Here is an 18,010-nt window from a genome sequence, read left to right on the forward strand (position 1 = left end):
TACTAATACCAGAGAGAAACCTCTAATACCCTCAAACTCGACCAAACCCGTCAAACTGTTACGCGAAATAACCCAGCCTCAGTCAACGCTTGACTAACACCCGTATTCATAGTCCTTCTATGACTATGAATACGGGTATAACACTGAACCATCACTGACCAGTGACTTCCGATGTGATCGCTAGGGGCCGTGTTGGTATTAGGTTGGCAAACCTGGCCAGGGTTCCGGCAGTACGGCAATTTTGAGAGGCGAAGGTAAAGTGAATCAACAATCCTGCAGTGTAACTGAGACACAGGACTGCAGACAGTACTTGCAGGGCAACAATTTAGATACTGAGTGGTATGACGATTGGAATAACAAAGTGTTGTTATGTATGTACGTAGCCGGTATACTTTGCAATTGGAAGTAAAAAATTCATCATCGATGATGATTTTCACGTGTAATGTCAGTACATAAATCGTAAACTCCAAGAAAAGTTGTGTGTTTTATAAATTTCCAGTCAGTCTTAACCTTAAAAAATGAGTACTAACAAAAAAGTGTCATACTTCTACAATCCCGACGTGGGTAACTTTCACTACGGACCTGGACATCCAATGAAACCACATAGACTCTCAGTTATTCACAGTTTAGTGCTCAATTACGGGCTGCATAAAAAAATGCAAATATATAGACCGTATCGTGCCAGTACCCATGACATGTGTCGGTTCCACTCGGATGAGTACGTTGAATTCTTGCAACGAGTTACCCCCCAAAATCTTCAAGGATTCACAAAATATTTGAGCCATTTCAACGTAGGCGACGACTGTCCCGTCTTCGAGGGATTATTCGACTTCTGTTCCATGTACACTGGCGCGTCACTGGAGGGAGCTATAAAGTTGAACAACAATTGTTGCGATATAGCAATCAATTGGTCAGGGGGTCTACATCATGCTAAGAAATTTGAGGCATCAGGGTTCTGTTACATCAATGACATCGTCATAGCAATTTTGGAGCTGCTCAAATATCACGCGCGGGTTTTATACATTGATATAGACGTGCACCACGGAGATGGAGTCCAAGAAGCATTTTATCTGACGGACAGAGTGATGACGGTATCATTTCACAAATATGGCAATTACTTTTTTCCTGGCACGGGAGATATGTATGAAATTGGAGCAGAGAGTGGCAGGTATTACTCAGTAAATGTGCCCTTAAAGGAAGGTATCGACGACACAAGTTATGTACAAGTCTTTAAACCGGTCATCTCCAATGTCATGGAGTTCTTTCAACCGACTGCGATAGTACTACAATGTGGAGCGGATTCTTTGGCTAATGACCGGCTTGGATGCTTCAGTTTGAGCACCAAGGGCCATGGAGAATGTGTCAAGTTTGTTAGGGATTTGAACGTGCCTCTTTTAACGGTCGGTGGAGGCGGATATACTCTGAGAAACGTTGCACGATGCTGGACTTATGAAACGTCTTTGTTGGTTGACGAGCAGATAAGCAACGAGCTGCCGTATACAGAATATTTGGAATACTTTGCACCTGACTTCACACTGCATCCAGAAGTTGTTACCAGACAAGATAACGCTAATAGCAAACAGTATTTGGAGGCAATAACAAGACATGTTTATGATAATCTTAAAATGGTACAGCATTCGCCTAGTGTTCAGATGCAAGATGTTCCTTGCGATGCTCTCCCTCCGGAGGAAGAGAGACAACCCGAACCTGATCCAGATTCAAGGCAAAATCAGCAAGATACAGATAAACAAGTTGAACCTGCAAATGAATATTACAGCGGTGATAAGGACCAGGACAAATCTGACACAACGGAAATATGATTAAAGCTTATTCATAGAAATTGTAAATAGTAGGAGATTGTAAGACTAAAATAAGTATACATAAGTATTGAGTATAAGTTAATAGTTCATGTATATGTATAATTGAATGACATTATGGGATAATGAAACAAGTTGACATGCCCTGCTTTTGATTTTGTTGTTTCAAACGAATGTTGCAAATTGCATTACTAGAAAAAAGTTCATCTTCTACATTATAAGGGTAAAAATGGAATACTTATTTCAAAAAACTTCTTTCTCTCAGTTTGAGAAAAATGGTACAATTTAAAATCCACAATGTGTTTCTTGAAAATGTATATTGTTCGAGTTACCTCATTATTGCGTGCTGCCATTCAACTGATTACCTACGTATGTATTTAATTTAAATTTTTACTATTAATTGTTTTTTTTTCTCACGATCTTGGTTTTTGGCATTTTTCGTACATCTTTCGCGTGCGTTAAAATTTATGACGCCGAGTAAAAATGCTACAAATAATATAGAGCTAACAAAATTCCACATTTTCTTGTTTCTATACTTTTAATTACCTATTAATCAACTAGACAGTCGAACCTGAAGCACTTATTTGACAACTTTGATTTTATAATAAGTATTTCATTTATCATGCATTTTTGTACTGCCAAAATATTCACATAGGGATCAAAATATGTGTACCCCTACTATTGCTTAGGAATATCTAGTAGTAGTGTTTTGAGACTCATATAACATTTCTACTCGCATTTTTTAATTCATAATAATTAATTGCAGAGCTATAAGCATTTATAAAGTTCTACAAGTGTATTGATATAGTATGATTGCTTCTTTGCATCAAACAATTTCAATAGCCAGAATCATAATGTACAAAAATTTATAGAAAATGAATCATTCAGCCTGCACACAGAATAAAAAGTGCAATAGTTTCTGACTTTGGTGTTTTTCAGTCCTCTGGTATCTTTTCTCAAACAGTCACTGTGTATTATACAATGGTTTCACATTTTATAACTATATAAAATTGTAACTAAGCAAATGAATTTTTGATGGCAAATTTGAAGCAAAACGATTCTAATTTAGATGAAAGAACAATGATTTTCAGGCTAATAATTTACATTTTCTGAAATAAAAGCCCAGTGTCTTCCTGTCATCAAATACGAGAAATAAACATTTGTATTCTTTTACTTACTGTACTTAAATTATACCCTACCATTCACTTGTGTTTTATATTACGCACAGCAGTGCACAATGAATCAAGAGACAATATGTGAGAGTAAACGATAATTCGGTGAACCAAATTAATGAAAACTTATGAAGTTTCAAGTAGCTTATTTCAAAATCGTGAAAGCTCAAATATACGGGCACATACCAAATCCTTTTCCTGCTAATCATGAAGTTGCAAGAGATCATACATTTTAATCTGAAAATATCTTTACCGAGCCTGTAGATTACTATTCCGATTACTATTTTTTTTTAAGTAATCATTTTGCAGCACGTGGGATAATTATTTCTGCACATTCAATGCATTCACGTACGGAAGTCAGAGACAATTATCTGTAAAATATTTACCTGTTTATATTTGCTATTTCAATTACTATCAATAAATAAAAACAGTTCTGATCCTCGTCAAGTAATTTTATTATCTATGTTTATTATTGTATTGTCAATATAATTCTCTCTGTTCAGGGGCTATGTTGCTATATCACAGAGAACTTAAAAATTACTAATCGAGTTATTTCTGTAGTTCTATGAAATAGAAGTGAGCTTGCTATTTAGACACGCACAACTTGACATGGTCAAACTTTGTGAATTACAATAAATTAGATATATTAACTTAGAATAATTGATTCATGTACAATGAACTTTACACAAAGTGACAGGTGAGGCTTACGTGGTAAATATCGTCTGAAAATAATTAATGATATATTATACTTATCGCTCTAAATTAACAATAGAAGATACAAAAATACTCAACGTGACAAGGAACACAAGATATACATACGCAAACTTGCACATAAGCACTTGAGGTTATTTGTTTAAATTATACTTCTCAACTTCACTTTTTTTTTTACAGTATTTTTATATGTTTGAGATAGTTCTTAAAATCTGCATTCAATTTTATATTATAATAATTATATAAAACTGGATAAAAAGCGACATTGAGTGGATGTATGTGTATTGTATATATATATTTTTTTTTCTTTACACGTAACAATCATAGTAATCGTCAGTATGAGGATCTATTATAATATAGTTATGTTATTTAGTTTATTTATATCGTTATGTTCTCAGTCTCATGTAAAAGCAATCCCTTTGGTGGGAAAGGGCTCCCTTAAATTATGTTTGCTTTTCTTCAATAATCGTCCTCCTAGTGCAATACATTACTTTGACAGTATCATTCAGATCAGCTTAAAGCAAAATCTAAAACATATATAAACTGTTCGATAGGATAGGATAACGCAAGTATTCCGGCGACAGATTATAGACAACTTAGTTTTAGTGTTTTACTTGTATGAAGAAAATATGATTACTCTAATTAATCACTGCTCGATTCAATTCAATTTTGTAAACTGGTTAGATAGTTGTTCAATTCCTTTATGGATAGGTAATGTTTTTATTTCTTCAATATATTCGTAATGCATCTATCACGATCAAGATGATAAAATCTTTAATCTAGTCGGTTGTAATCGAAAAAGAATGTGAGATTGTACAATGACAAAAGTAGCTAATTTACATCCGGAAATATAAATATTTAAGAAGAAGCATACTTAACTCGTAAATTATATGTATCTATACACTGTATAAAGGTCGTGGAATTAAAAACGTGACCACGCTCTACCGTAACATGTGCATGATTATATTTCTCTTACCTTTGAAATTAAAGGTTGACAGATTATATAACTGAACCCTATATACTTAGAGAAAGTATCACACAGGTGAAACCTAGTTTATGTCTATGTACACATAATGAATAATTATAAAAATTAAAGGCATTTTTACCAGAACGGCAGGAAGTTTTACCTAGGAGCGTAAGAAAAGAGCGCCAGCCTTGAATGCCAGCCTCTAGGTTGCATGTTGAGTAAAAATAAAAAAATTCAAGTAAATAATCTTAAAAAAGCCATCGAGAATTCTGCACTTTGGAACAAGCTCTTCATTAGAAAAATCACAATGCTAAAATGTGAAACATACATTAACATAAATGTCGAATACTTTCAGTTAAAATTCATCAAATTTAGAATTTGATAAATATCATGAAATGAACAAAGGAACTATCTGGAGACGATTTAATTCCACAGCACTCTTTTCTGTGATTCACACTCTCAGGTTTGGTTGACTAGATGCTTGCATATAGCCTGCCGGTAGTCACTGCCTTGTGTTACTATTGGTCATATCATTTTTTCCCAAACCTTTGCGTTCCATGTGTTGACTGAACAAAGGTTGTATATGCTGCACATGCAGCTAAATAGGCATTGGCTGAGATAAACTGGGTATTTGCTTTTACTTCTTCAATTTTCTGATGCACTTTTCACGTTTCAAAGTGTTTGTAGATACTAGTCACGTACGACATCACCTGTTGCCAATCCGGTCGCTCCAGTTGACACATGTCTCCGATGTTCTAATGGAAAAAGTAATTTCTTCATATATACAAACTCAACGCACAGTAATTAAATAGTATTTGTGTTCGAATCATCCTGTCAAGGGTGCGCTATGTTCAACAAATTCCCAATTACATGAAAAGATTCTGAAAATCACTTACTAACGTGTATTCGAAATATCGAGAAACTGGATCATTCAGTGAAAATATAAATATAATAAATACTGTGATCATAAGTGATATTACTAGACACTATAGTACATGTGTAGATATGAAGAAATGTAAAGGACGTTCAGCTCACCAGAGTTGTGGGTATTCCAACGCTTTCAGCTGCAGAAAAAGCAATAGAAAAATTTCGCCTCTTCTCATTTGGAGAAAGTGAATCATAAGGAACTCTGTCTGGTAGGTACGAATGCAGGACAGCACAAAGGGCTAGTCCATCGTTCCACGAGCTGCTAAAGTTTGTAATATCGATGTTGCGGTAGCCAACTGTTTTATTCTGGCACCACTTCAAAAGTGCATTTCTCTTGGAGCCACCATTTTTTACAAGCCCACACAACGGGTCTTTACGCTCGCTTAGATCTGTGACACTATTGCGTCTAACAAAATCAATCGCTTTAGCATTTAGAGCAGCTGAATCTAGTAGTTCTCCAGGACTCAGCACAACAGGTACGGATTTCGTTTCTGTATATGCAAAAGAGAATGACAATTATCTAAATTCTAAATCATCTATGCATATGACTTACAACTAACAAACTTAATGTAAATATATTTAGAAAAAAGCGATTGACTGCACAAAGGTGTCTACATGAATTATTGTACAATTTTTGAAAAATTGTAGAAAGGTTTCTACATGTTGTCAACTTTGTACGTTGATCACAACCGGTGTTTATCTCTAAATGTAAAACAGTACGAAAAATACTCTGTTATTATAGTGAATAATAACTAATCAACTTTTTTTTACATGCACAAATCTCTTTCCAACTGAAATATGTCGAAATAATTTGTTACTACTTCAAGTAGAAACATTTTGCCAATCAAATCCTGAGCTACTGCATATGACAGAAATGATAAAAGTATATTAATCCTTACATTAGAGATGCAATTTTTCCAATGATCAATTTTCAACTATTCACATATTGTGTCAGTAGTAAACATGCAGTGATTGTCAAATAAGTTTAGTAATACATACGAATATGAAACTTCTTGCAAAAAAGAGGAAGAAAGAATGTTCTCTAAACTGATAACCTTACCTTACAGGAATATATATATGTATATATATGTGAAAGGTTTAAAAAATAAGTAAATAAAAATTTGTATGAATATATACAAGAAAAACCATTTTATTGTTGTGCAGTGAGAAGGGCATGCAACTACACGAAGTGCTCATGAGCTGAAATGAGAAATTAATGATAAAGTAATATCAGAAAAGTATGGAATTACGTTAGTGCAATGGGATAGAAAAAAGCGTACAAAAGCTACTACCTGAAGCTTTTTAATGCGTCTCATTTAATGTCCAGATGAAGAGTTTGAATAAAGTACTGGAAATGTGAGAGTTGAAATAAGCAATGTGGATGATTTTAATATTTCTTCAACTGTCAATGAAATCTAGCATTTGTATATTATTTGTTTATTAGGAAAATAGCTGCAAAGGATTAGTTGTAAGAATAATAAACTGTAAACTGTAAACATTGAATTATTGACAGAAATCATGCCTATGCGCATACAATTGTGTAGGGTACACTACCAATCTGAAACGTGAAATAATGTTGTAATGCGTGCAGTACCAAAAATATATGCAAACTGCAAACTTTGCGAGAATGTCTATAGCCGAATTTTGGGAATGCTTTATGAACATTTCAGTTTGGTCGTGTACAGACTACACAATTAAAAGCAGTCTATTAAAGGAGAGCAAATTTGTGATAATTGCGAATTCATGAATTACCTGAAAGGGCTTTTCTAGTATTTGTTGGTTGAGTCTTGTTGTTGTTATTTGTCTGATTTACAGGACAGATTAGATTGTTTGTTTGTTGTTGATCACGGAGTGGCGTTTTCATTGATATCACATCGTTTGTTCCTATTGAATTTAGAGATGATGTGGAGCTACTGCGACTTCCAGGACCTAAATCCATACCAGTGGAATTACATTGATTTAAAACAAAAATATCACAATGTTTCAATTTTTCAGGTACTGCATTGAAACGTTTCCAAGAAACATTGTATTTATTTGCTCACAAAAAAATAATACTCACCGCTATTGTCCGCAAGTCCAGCTATAGAAACATTTATGGATTTTGTTATTTTTAACAATTCAAATCACTTTAAAGGTAATAAACACTTTCTTAGCAGTAGTAAATTACGAGATAATTCATAGCTGGTGCAGCAATATTCAAAGAAGCATTTTAGTCCAATATATTTCTACTACTTGTTAGGTGTATCATCTTGAAATTGGCATAGATTGTGTTATACTTCCTTGACATACTAGCAATTGATTTTCAAAGTGTTTTTATGGAAAATGAAAGTGAGAAATATGTATAATAGACTTGAAGTAATAATCCAAGTATTATTCTAGTTCAAAATTATGAACACACAGAGAGAGCAAAATTATGAGCTAATTTTCAAAACAACTCACCAGCTTTAGCCTGTTTGGTAGCATTCTCAATACTCTCAATCAGACATTTTACACTGAGTCTTGAATCCTGTCGTGAAATATTAGCTTTACGACGGGCAGCCATTTCTTGTGTAACACTGGTTAGTACACTTTGCTGTGTCTCTGTAGGAGTTGTAGCTGGTCTGGGTGGTGGTGGCATCGCTTTTTGATTGGCTAGAAAAAAATCATAGCTTATTTCACTGGCAGTTGTCAATTATTCCTGTACAAGCCTGAAGCACATTAAATAAGTTCACTCAACACAGCACTTTATATCTACCAGGATATGCGGATAATGGTAATAAGAGTTCACCACTCATGATGAACCTATACAATCAAATTTAGTTTAGTTCTTTCGTCATAGCAGGCTAAATTTTTCCCAAATTTATTGTGATACGATTTCGTGAACAGTAGGGTTGGTTTATGAAACAAATCACAAGAAAATTTGTTAAATTGTTTCCGACGGTTTTTTCTGATACTTTCAACACTTATGATAAATTATACGAATGTACAGCTTGAACAAATCGATTGAAAGAAATTAAATCTTTCTTAAACACTTCCATGATTAGGTAATTAGACAAGCATATTGGATGTATAATAGCTTCAACTAATGAAAATGAAAACATAAGCGAGGTAAAATCAATGTAATGGCAAATCAAATCTTAGTAATATATTTTTAATCCTGCAACGGTACCTACATGTCTAAGAGACATAGTTCCTACTTGCATTTGTATGATTGATTATTTTAGGTACCATTATAGGGTTAAAGCACCTGATGCAGTTTTGTCCCACACAAAAAAGCAAGTTCTTCAAAACATAAAGTAATTATTCTAAATGAAAAGTGGACAAAACAAATGAAATTAGATCATGGTAGCAAGAATTTACAGACACTAATATTCTGAAAGTATTCTGTTACGCCAACACAAAAAGAATATATCTAACTGTAAGAGTGCCTCGGAAAGTGCAAATAATTGACTAAAAATAACCAATAGCTTCTATATTGGTTTCCTTGGATCCTAATAGAATTGAGAGTATCAATGGGAAACGGGTGTGAACTTGTCTTGGAATGTATGAGACAGTGAGAATGATCGATTTTGTAACGTACGATTACATTAGTTACAGTCATACCAAAATATATTTTCCAATTGACAGAATCTTTGAATGAAAAATTCAAATGTGGAGGTAGTTTGACAAAGTGTTTGCTACGTAATTTCTTTAAGACTATTGCATGTATTTGAAAATTATTTTGCAATATTTTTCGCATTCAAGCCCATCGCACGTGTTACTCTCAAATAAAGCTTAAACTAATTGGTAACTTGGGGATAGTAATAAACATAAAAAGAGAACGAGTCACTAAAAAAAAGCAAATGATAGTTTTAAAAATCCCAAAATGTAATTGAACTTGACACAGGGTACGGCATAAAACATCACGCAAGATCTCCTTCTAGCAGACATGTAAAGGTGCGAAGAAATATGTGAATATACGTGATGGTCCCACTACACAAGCCACAGTTATAAGCTTGGTCCTGGGACTTACTGTTAGATGTAATGGTCGACGTCCATGGACGAATATGCACCACTGGTGGGCTACGTTTAGTTCTAATTTCTACTTCTGGCTCCTTCACAACAGCTTCATATTTATCTTTCATTGTTGTTGTTGCGGATCCTTCTAACTTTGCACCTGATCCAATATTTTCTAGAGACGTTGAAGCAGGAATGTTACAGGCATAGCTATCCTGGGAGAGAAAGTTTTCCGCAGTATCCATTAGTTTTGATGGGGGAGGTGTTTCTGGCAGTTTTGGCACAATTTCTAAATTTTTTACACCCATTATTGAGTCTTTGTCAGTTTCCTTCGCAATGTAAGCTTGGTTATTTCCCAAGGTAATTGTTTCCGAGTTGTGATGATCGCTTTCTACGTCAACATTTTTAGTTGTATCGTCGATACTTTTTAGCTCTGTTTGAAGTACAGGCGATGGAGACCTAGTGTTAAGATCAATAATTTTGGCTTTAACAAGAGTAATTTGACTTTGTTTTGTCAAGTCTTCAAATTTCTTCTGAACTTCAGGAACAGACTTTGGCCGTGTAAATGCTCTTCCATAAACTCCTCTTGGAAGATCATAGAGCCTTGCATTTACCAATGCATCTTTGGTATTTACAGCTTTAGCACTGGTTTCAAAAGATTTATTGGTAATTGGTGAACCAGAGTTTGATCCTTTGTTTGGATACTTATTGGATCTTTTGATAGAAGAAAGAGGCGATTCTGTTATTACGATTTTTAATGGTTTGTCAATGACATTTGTAACTTTTTGCACATCATTTAGTGATTGAATACGTCGTTGACGTGAGCGCAGAACAATGCCATCTTGATAAGAAGTTTCGTTTCTACTTAGAATGACATTTGTTAAGACATTACTTTTTGATGATGATTCTATGCTCTCATCAGCTTCCGGAACGGGATGCAGACCTAAACTGCTGTGCCTTGGTGAGTTGTATTTATCATTACGCACGGTTGGCAAACTGATTAAAGATCGTGGTCGATTTTGTTTATCAGTTTCCAACTTTCTACGACAAGTTACAGTATCTGTCGTTTTTGAAATATTCTTACGTGGCGATGGCAGCGGGTCTTTCCGTGGTATCTTATGATCATTCTTTGGTGTATAAATCCTTGGTGCAAATATTAGATCTGGGTTTGGATTTTCTATTGAGATGTTTTTGACAGCTGTCTTTTTTATAACTTCTATATTATCGTATACAGGACTCTCTAAATCTTCCGAACCACCAGATATACTAGGAACAACCTTTGCTGCATTTGTTACAACGAAATTCAGTTTGCATTCCTGTGAACTTTCTGCTGCTGCAACAGAACCATTTTTATGTTGAACACCAAGTTCAGAGGTGTTCTTAATCCCACTATAAAATTCGCTCAAATGTTGATAATCATCTTTACTGGATTCAACTCTTCTGAGTTCTTCTGTAGATGCAGAGTATTTCTTCCCATTCAATCCACGCTTGAAATTTCTCGGAATAGATCTATATGTGAGGTCGTCAATCAAAGAATCGATCATTTCACTCACTGGTTCAATCTTTTTTGTTCCAGTAAGCAAATCTTTTTTTTTTCGATTATGTGCATTTTGATTTTTATCTGACGGAGTGCGGTAAATATCTCGTGATAAATCCAGCTTTGTTTGAATTTGTGGTTTATAATCGTCCATTTTTAAATTCTTCAATGGTCTTGAAAGATCCTGATCAACTCTGGGAAACCTTTCCGCGTTTGACAAATTAGTTTTTACTTGGAGCTCAGAACTGCTATTGGCTACGATTTTCTCTTGTTTTGCATTATTATTTGCTTCGTTTTCTATTGAAGTTTGAAGAATTAGCTTCTCAACTCTACTCGTGCTTTGATTATTGATAGCTCCTGAAAGGATTGTTATTCTTTTATTTGGATCTTGCAGTTCGATTGCTGTATCATCATGTTTTTCCAGGTTCCTTTTCTTGAAAAAATCAGTTTCGAAGGATTCACCGTCGTTTACATCTATCAGAGAAATACCTGGCTTGGTTGTTTCTTTTATACTGTCAGGCTCATCACCTATATGAGTGTTGGTTGATTCGTTCTTACTTTTTTTCAAGACATTTGTCATTTCTGGATCTACTTCAAATCTTAAATCGTCCATAGCATATTCTGCATCAGAAAAAACATAATCTTTTGGCACATAAAACTGACTATTGGAAATATTAATTTCATAGGAGTCTCCTTTGGTGTTTTGAATTGCCGTTATATCTTTGAGGATGGGATTTTCACTTAGTTTTGTGCTTTTCCACGATGGTGTTACTGGTTTATATAACTTTGGGTAATCAGCATCAAACGAAGGTATAGCTGCAAAATGAGAAGTGTCCAAGTCACTGCCAGACTTTGATATACTATTTATATAAATTGGCTCTTTCAACAGTTCTTGCTTCAACTCATTTAATTCGTCATCCTCTGTCTTATACAATTTGCCCAAAGTATCTGCTTTCTCTGACGGTGTGTACAAGAATTCCCAATCAAAAAAGTGTTCTCCCCCATCAACCTTTGATGCAGATAAATCTGGATAGGTTTTTCTATTGGGGCTGTACGATTTAGGTCCTGCATCAAGCATCGAAAGATTATTGATGTTCGATTCGGAAGTTGCTTTCCTTGGTTCTGGACGATTTTTTGGTAACGTACGACCACGTTTCAATAAAGTATTAACAGTACTTCTTTCAACGACAGAAACTGGGGTGCTCAATGTCTTGCTGTCTAATTGATCAGGTGATGGTTTCGTACTACGATCGGTGGCCCCTAATTCATAGTAGAACCATTGTAATATCAAACAACAAATTTTTTTTCCTCCAAATGCATTTAGTTAGACAAACCATTTTTCAAGTTTCAAAGCAATAATATTCATTTTTATTTTAATATTATACTGGTATGTGCGTAGATTAAATATTAAATCCGAGAATACGTATGATTCAAAAAATATTCAAATCAAGGTACAAATATTGTAAGTTTATATTCGAAATGAAGCTTGTTCATAAATTAATATTAGCAGATGTATCATAATCTATAATTCAAGAAAATTAGTAGAACAAAAATCATGAGTTTATGGAAAATTTACATCAACTCGTTGAACATGGTTAGATAAATAAGTAAAATTTGTGAGTGCACTTTCGACAAAAATTCTTATAATAGGTTTACGCAAACGTATTCAACAAAGTTTTATCACATATAGTCAACTTTTAGTGATTATTACAATCAATTAGTACATAGTTAGAGAGGCTACTGTAATATCGATATGCATAAGCTTTAGTTTTGCATATTAATAAGCTAAAAAGTAATGAAATTTATAGAATTTATCGTCGAGTCTAGTGTTGTTAGATTGAACAGCCAACCCTATCATAATTGAATCAATTTTTCTGATTCCGACAATCTTACTGACAAAGGATGATCTGCATATAGGGGTGGGAAAAATTTTTATAATACTATATTAAATAAATAGATGCAAAGATTTTTTTCTTAATCGAATACACGATGAAATAACCAATTATTCAGAGTGAAACTAAAAATTTTTTTTGTAACTCCAAACGGATCGTGCAATACAGGTGAATGTATCCTGGGAAACTTTAACTATCACTGACTTTCACATTGTATTCCTATGTCACCTTTCATAATATTCTAACTTGTACCAGTCAACATACTTTGAAGATAGTAGGAAAATACATGCCGACTTACCCTTATTTAGTTTGTCAAGCTGAGCTTCAAGGGCCCTCAGCTTATCCCTTTGGGTTTTGTTCTCCATAACAACCCTCTCAAGTTCACTTTGAGCCTCAGTTTTGAAATCATTTGCCACACGGACAGTCATTAAAAGATCAGTCTGGAATTGTTCCCATTCTGTGCTCTCCTCTTGCCTAAGTCGTTTCTCATCTTCTAACGCAGATTCTAAATCAGCTTTCTTTGACTCAGCGTCATTTGCTCGCCTCTGAGCTTCGCTCAATGCTGCTTTCAGTTCACGCTTGTCTTCCAAGTGCCGCTGGCACTGAGCTTGCAATTCAGCCAATGTATCCCTGACCAATTGCAATTCTGTGCTCAATGAATTTTTTTCTTCTTTCAACTGGGAAAGCTGATATTCTAAGTCACTAATTGCTGATTTGGCATTGTTACGAGTGACCTTACACTCTTCTTGTAGTTGAGAGTATTGGTCTTTCAATCTATCGTGGTCACAGTGTGACCTGGCCAACTGTTCTTGTAAAGCTGCAGCCTGTGTTTCAAGCGTGTCTTTTTCTCTCCGTGCAGCATCTAGTAATTCATCTGCTTCACTCTTACTTTCAAACTGTCTTGTTTGTTCCAGTTCTTCAATTTTGGCTCTAGCATTTTCCAGTAAAGTAGCTAATCTGCTTATTTCAATTGTACGACTGGAACCTTCTTGGCGTGCTTCAACAAGTTCTGCATCTAGTTGTTTGCGTTCTGCATTAGTTGCATCAACAGTAGACTCTAAAAGGTGAACACGTTTTGTAAGCCGTTCTGCTTCTGTTGCAGATGCTTCAGCTGTGGATCGAAGACTTTTCAATTCCGAGGTCAGTTCCTCTTGCTTCTGAAGAAGAGATTCTCGCTCTTCTTGGGCACTCTGCAAACACAAAAATATTTTCGTCGTAGCAAAAGTGTCAAATTTTTCTTCATAAAGCTTCAAGTATTATCTCAAAAATTTGTTAAATATTCGCGAGTTGTGTAAAACATGGTTTTCGTTGCTTCCAACACTTTATTCATATTAATTGACTGATTTACCTTTAGAAGATCAACAAGCTTCTGTTCTCGCTCTGTATTGTACCCATGAGGTGTTTCTTCCGGCTGTTCTTCTCGCAATAAAAGTCCTTGCAACGTATCTACTTTTGATCGGGAATCTTCTAATTTCTCTGTTTGTCTGCAAAGCGATTCCAGCAAGACACCTTTTTCTTCAGTTAGCCTTTCATTGTCAGTTTGAAGTTCCGACAACTGAGCCTACAAACATAAATAAATCATTGGTTAATATTATTGGCTATGGTGCCTTTTGAGGCCTCTTTCCAGAATAGATAGAGAATTTTGTGTTATCCTTTTCTTATTGGAGAGAAGTCATTGATGTCCGCTTCAACGAAAAACACGCCATTCAAGTTTTGACTGCAACCAACAGTACCAAAAAAATGGTTGTCAATGAAATTAAAAGCTACATCAGGGTAGCAACAATTTAGCTGAGTTAAATTATCTGACTTTTCCCCGACGTTGCACAAAATTTTTAATATTCCCGGATGTTTTGTCACTGGACTTACGAAACCTTGAGCGGTTTTCATAACCAACAGCACATTAAATTGTGTACAGCAAGGGGAGGGGCAGGGAGGCGAGGAGGGGGGGCACGAAAAGTGACCAATATTATTTCCAGTCTGAATGAATTTATGAAGCTTAGTTGAAGCTCCTAAATGATTGAAGAGGAAGAATGAGGGATAAATACATTTTTCTCGGTAGTATTACAGAATTCCACATGCTGGTTCCTGAGTAACGAAATTCCCGGACTATTCCTGATTTTTCTGATTTATCACCGTCCTATACGCATAGAATTCGATGCGAAGGAACTTGTTTAAGAATATGCAAGCGGTACTTGACAGAAGACTTACTCGAACTATGGAAAGTGTACACAATATTAATGTGCATAACATTATTCAAGTAGCTGAACAAGATTTGTAAACAATTTTGAACCGAGAACGACATTTTATTAGTTGGCGATAGACTTCATCACATCGCATTCCTTTCAAAAAAATACGCTACAATATTGATTTAACAATCCGAGAATAGGCTTGTAAAATTATATGTTGGGTAAAAATGCTACAAAAAAAATTTGACAATACATTTAACTCAAAGATTTAAGTGTTAAGCTGTTACGATCACATGATATTTCTATCAATGATAATTGAAACCTTAATATGGATTCCTTGCATGAGATTCATGCTCGTAATAGAACTGATTGCAACAAGAAATATTATGAATGCGATCTATCATAACTTGTTTTATTATGCCAGGTGCAAGATTGTGGCAAACTAGAGGGACTGCCTTTGTTTTCGTGCAAAGATGCTTCAAAGCCTCTGGTACATAAAATTTATAATTCAAAGTAAATTACAACTACACAGGATAGCCAATTCCTAATATCATTTTATAAGAAATACACTTGCTGCAGCATAATCACTTACAGAGCAAATTTTGCATTCTAACTCTACAGGAAACTTTTCCTCACATATGTACAGCATATGTATAGGTGACGTAATAGCAAATGAGTTGAGACTGAATGAAAATACAATTATCAGGATGTGAATAAGTAGAATGCAAGTAGCTATATCCTACCATACCTGTAAATCGCTAAGTTCTTGGATAGTAGCCTGTAATTCCTCATTTGTACTATAATGGGTCTCTTCCATCTGCAATAGTTTGTCCTGCAGGCAAGCGACTGATACTTCAGACATTGAACTGGAACTGTGTTTGTCCCAATCAGGTGTCGAGCATGTGTTTTCTGTGTTACCAGCTGGAGAGCCATCATCATGAGTGATCGCAATTGACGCTGGTGCCGAATTATGAAGCCTGGAAGCGTCCAACAGAATTTGCTGCTTCTCAGTATCAGACAACGGAGAATGCGCCACGTCTCTAAGACGTGATCGAAGTGTGGTATTCTCTTCTGTTAGTCTTTCTAATTCTGCGCTGTGTTGTTCCTGCAAATATGTGAAAAAAAAAATGCTTCATATTATTTCTTTAAATAAATCGAACGTAAGTTGTAGAATCTTCCATTCGCATAATCTATGAATCAACAACCTGTTGGGAATTCCGCAATTTGAGTAATAAGTGCCGTTTTACATGGACGAGATAATCATAGGTGGTTGTATCATGAAAAGCATGAGAAATTAGCAATGAAAATGAATCTTGAATTAAAAAGTATCTTCAAAGGAATCTGAATGTAAAAAGTAGTCTTGGTCGAATTTTAGGTTCTCATTTATCATGACTTTTTTTTTCTTTCTTATTGCGTAATGTACATATACTATAATTGTGACAAGAGTAGAAGTAATGGAAAAAAAAAAAAAAATGGTACATTCTTGAACCGTAAAGGCTTTCGAAATGAATATACCGGAAAAAAAAAGGTAAAATTTGAGACAGCAGACGAAGGTTGCAGACAGCGACATCGTCGCGTGGGTATCAATAAGCAGGTAAACCGCAAAATCAAGACTCTGCAGTACGCGTCAAGGTATTGGCACCACAAGAAAATGACACACTTTTAATTAACGCTGGTTAGATACGGCGTATTCTCTGAGCCTGTGGCCACGCCGAGAGCGAGTAAACTATATACCTGTCAAGCGTTTGAGGTTATAAGTATCTTTAGGCCGACGGCATCGGCATACGGTTACAAAAATATACGTTACGGTCGAATTTTTGGGGATGTTTTACAATTCAGTAGGATCTCGTAAATCCGAATAGATAGAATACTCAGATATTAGATTCTGTAAGTAACATATGATACGACGGCGGGTAAACAGGCATCGGTGCGGCAAATCTTGGAAGGCTTCTCATGATTGTAACTTATTTACTACGATAGTTCGACTTTTATTTTTCCTTCAATTTTTATTTTAACCCGCGAATCCCTAGTCTTGAACAGAAGACGTTCGACAATAATTATAGTTGATGTTTACCGTCAACAGTGGGAAATAACGTTTCTTCATCTCGTTTCCTTCACTTTTCCATTGGTGGTGATCTCTGTTTAGTAAACATTGCAGCGCCACCTGGTCCATACTTTTTTTTCACATCGCTTGCACTATGGGAGGGGGGGGGGGGGGATGGGGGGCGACGACGCCGACTCGACACGACGCGTGCGTCGACTCTTCACGCAGGAGCGACATGAAGGTGGCTGCGCGCGGTTCACATCCGACATTATTAAGTTTGAAATAATTCGGTTTCGTATTCGAAATCACGTTCAAGGGAGTGCCCTGGTCGATTTCAACGTTGACGTATATATCCCCGAATATCACAGCCCACGAAACTCAAACGCAAAAAAAATTAACAGTCCCATTTTATACGCAATCTAAACAAAAAAAAACACTCCAATGAATTTTCATTTAACGCAGAAATAAGGAAATAGCATGGGTTTTACGAAATCATAATGGTAAATTTGTAGAATTTCGACCCTGAATTACAAAGCAAAATAGCATGTCCGATTGAAACAGATTTTACGATACGGAAGCTACGTTTTCATTTCAAGATTTCGAAATTTAGTTTTTTCCTCTGGTCGCTATGTAAATGTACTAAGGTGATGTTTTTCGATCGCTATACTTCGTAAACGACCGAAATCAAGATTTAGCTGGTAACTGTAACGATCAGAATATTGATTACATGATGAGATGACATTTGTAGTTCTAACGAGTGAGATATTTTCGAAACAAATCAG

The 18,010-nt window shown here is 35.3% G+C and overlaps 2 protein-coding genes across 16 annotated transcripts in view; one reads left to right on the top strand and one right to left on the bottom strand.

The window, feature by feature from the left end:
* Positions 1-229: 229 nt before the first annotated feature.
* On the top strand, positions 230-4,486 carry HDAC3 (histone deacetylase 3). The gene has a single exon (XM_046617540.2). It carries the CDS (start codon positions 519-521, stop codon positions 1,818-1,820), a length of 1,302 nt encoding a protein of 433 aa, XP_046473496.1. The 5' UTR covers positions 230-518; the 3' UTR covers positions 1,821-4,486.
* LOC124214839 (cytospin-A) overlaps positions 3,438-18,010 on the bottom strand; it is a 135,364-nt gene continuing 120,791 nt past the window's right edge. For 11 of the 15 annotated variants that reach the window (XM_046617524.2, XM_046617522.2, XM_069134194.1 and 8 more), the window contains 9 exons: positions 15,933-16,289; positions 14,347-14,559; positions 13,297-14,188; positions 9,586-12,366; positions 8,034-8,225; positions 7,654-7,674; positions 7,347-7,523; positions 5,703-6,085; positions 3,438-5,422 (listed from right to left, as the gene is read on the bottom strand). In XM_046617524.2, coding sequence (XP_046473480.1) covers positions 5,333-5,422; positions 5,703-6,085; positions 7,347-7,523; positions 7,654-7,674; positions 8,034-8,225; positions 9,586-12,366; positions 13,297-14,188; positions 14,347-14,559; positions 15,933-16,289 — 5,106 coding nt within the window. In that variant the 3' untranslated portion in view covers positions 3,438-5,332. Of the gene's footprint in view, positions 5,423-5,702; positions 6,086-6,235; positions 6,795-7,346; positions 7,524-7,653; positions 7,675-8,033; positions 8,226-9,585; positions 12,367-13,296; positions 14,189-14,346; positions 14,560-15,932; positions 16,290-17,258; positions 17,353-18,010 lie in introns of those variants that run through there. The other 4 variants (XM_046617532.1, XM_046617523.2, XM_069134198.1 and 1 more) reach the window with 4 other exon arrangements.

The sequence above is a fragment of the Neodiprion pinetum genome, chromosome 3 (genome assembly GCF_021155775.2).
Source record: "Neodiprion pinetum isolate iyNeoPine1 chromosome 3, iyNeoPine1.2, whole genome shotgun sequence".
Lineage (NCBI taxonomy): Eukaryota > Metazoa > Arthropoda > Insecta > Hymenoptera > Diprionidae > Neodiprion > Neodiprion pinetum.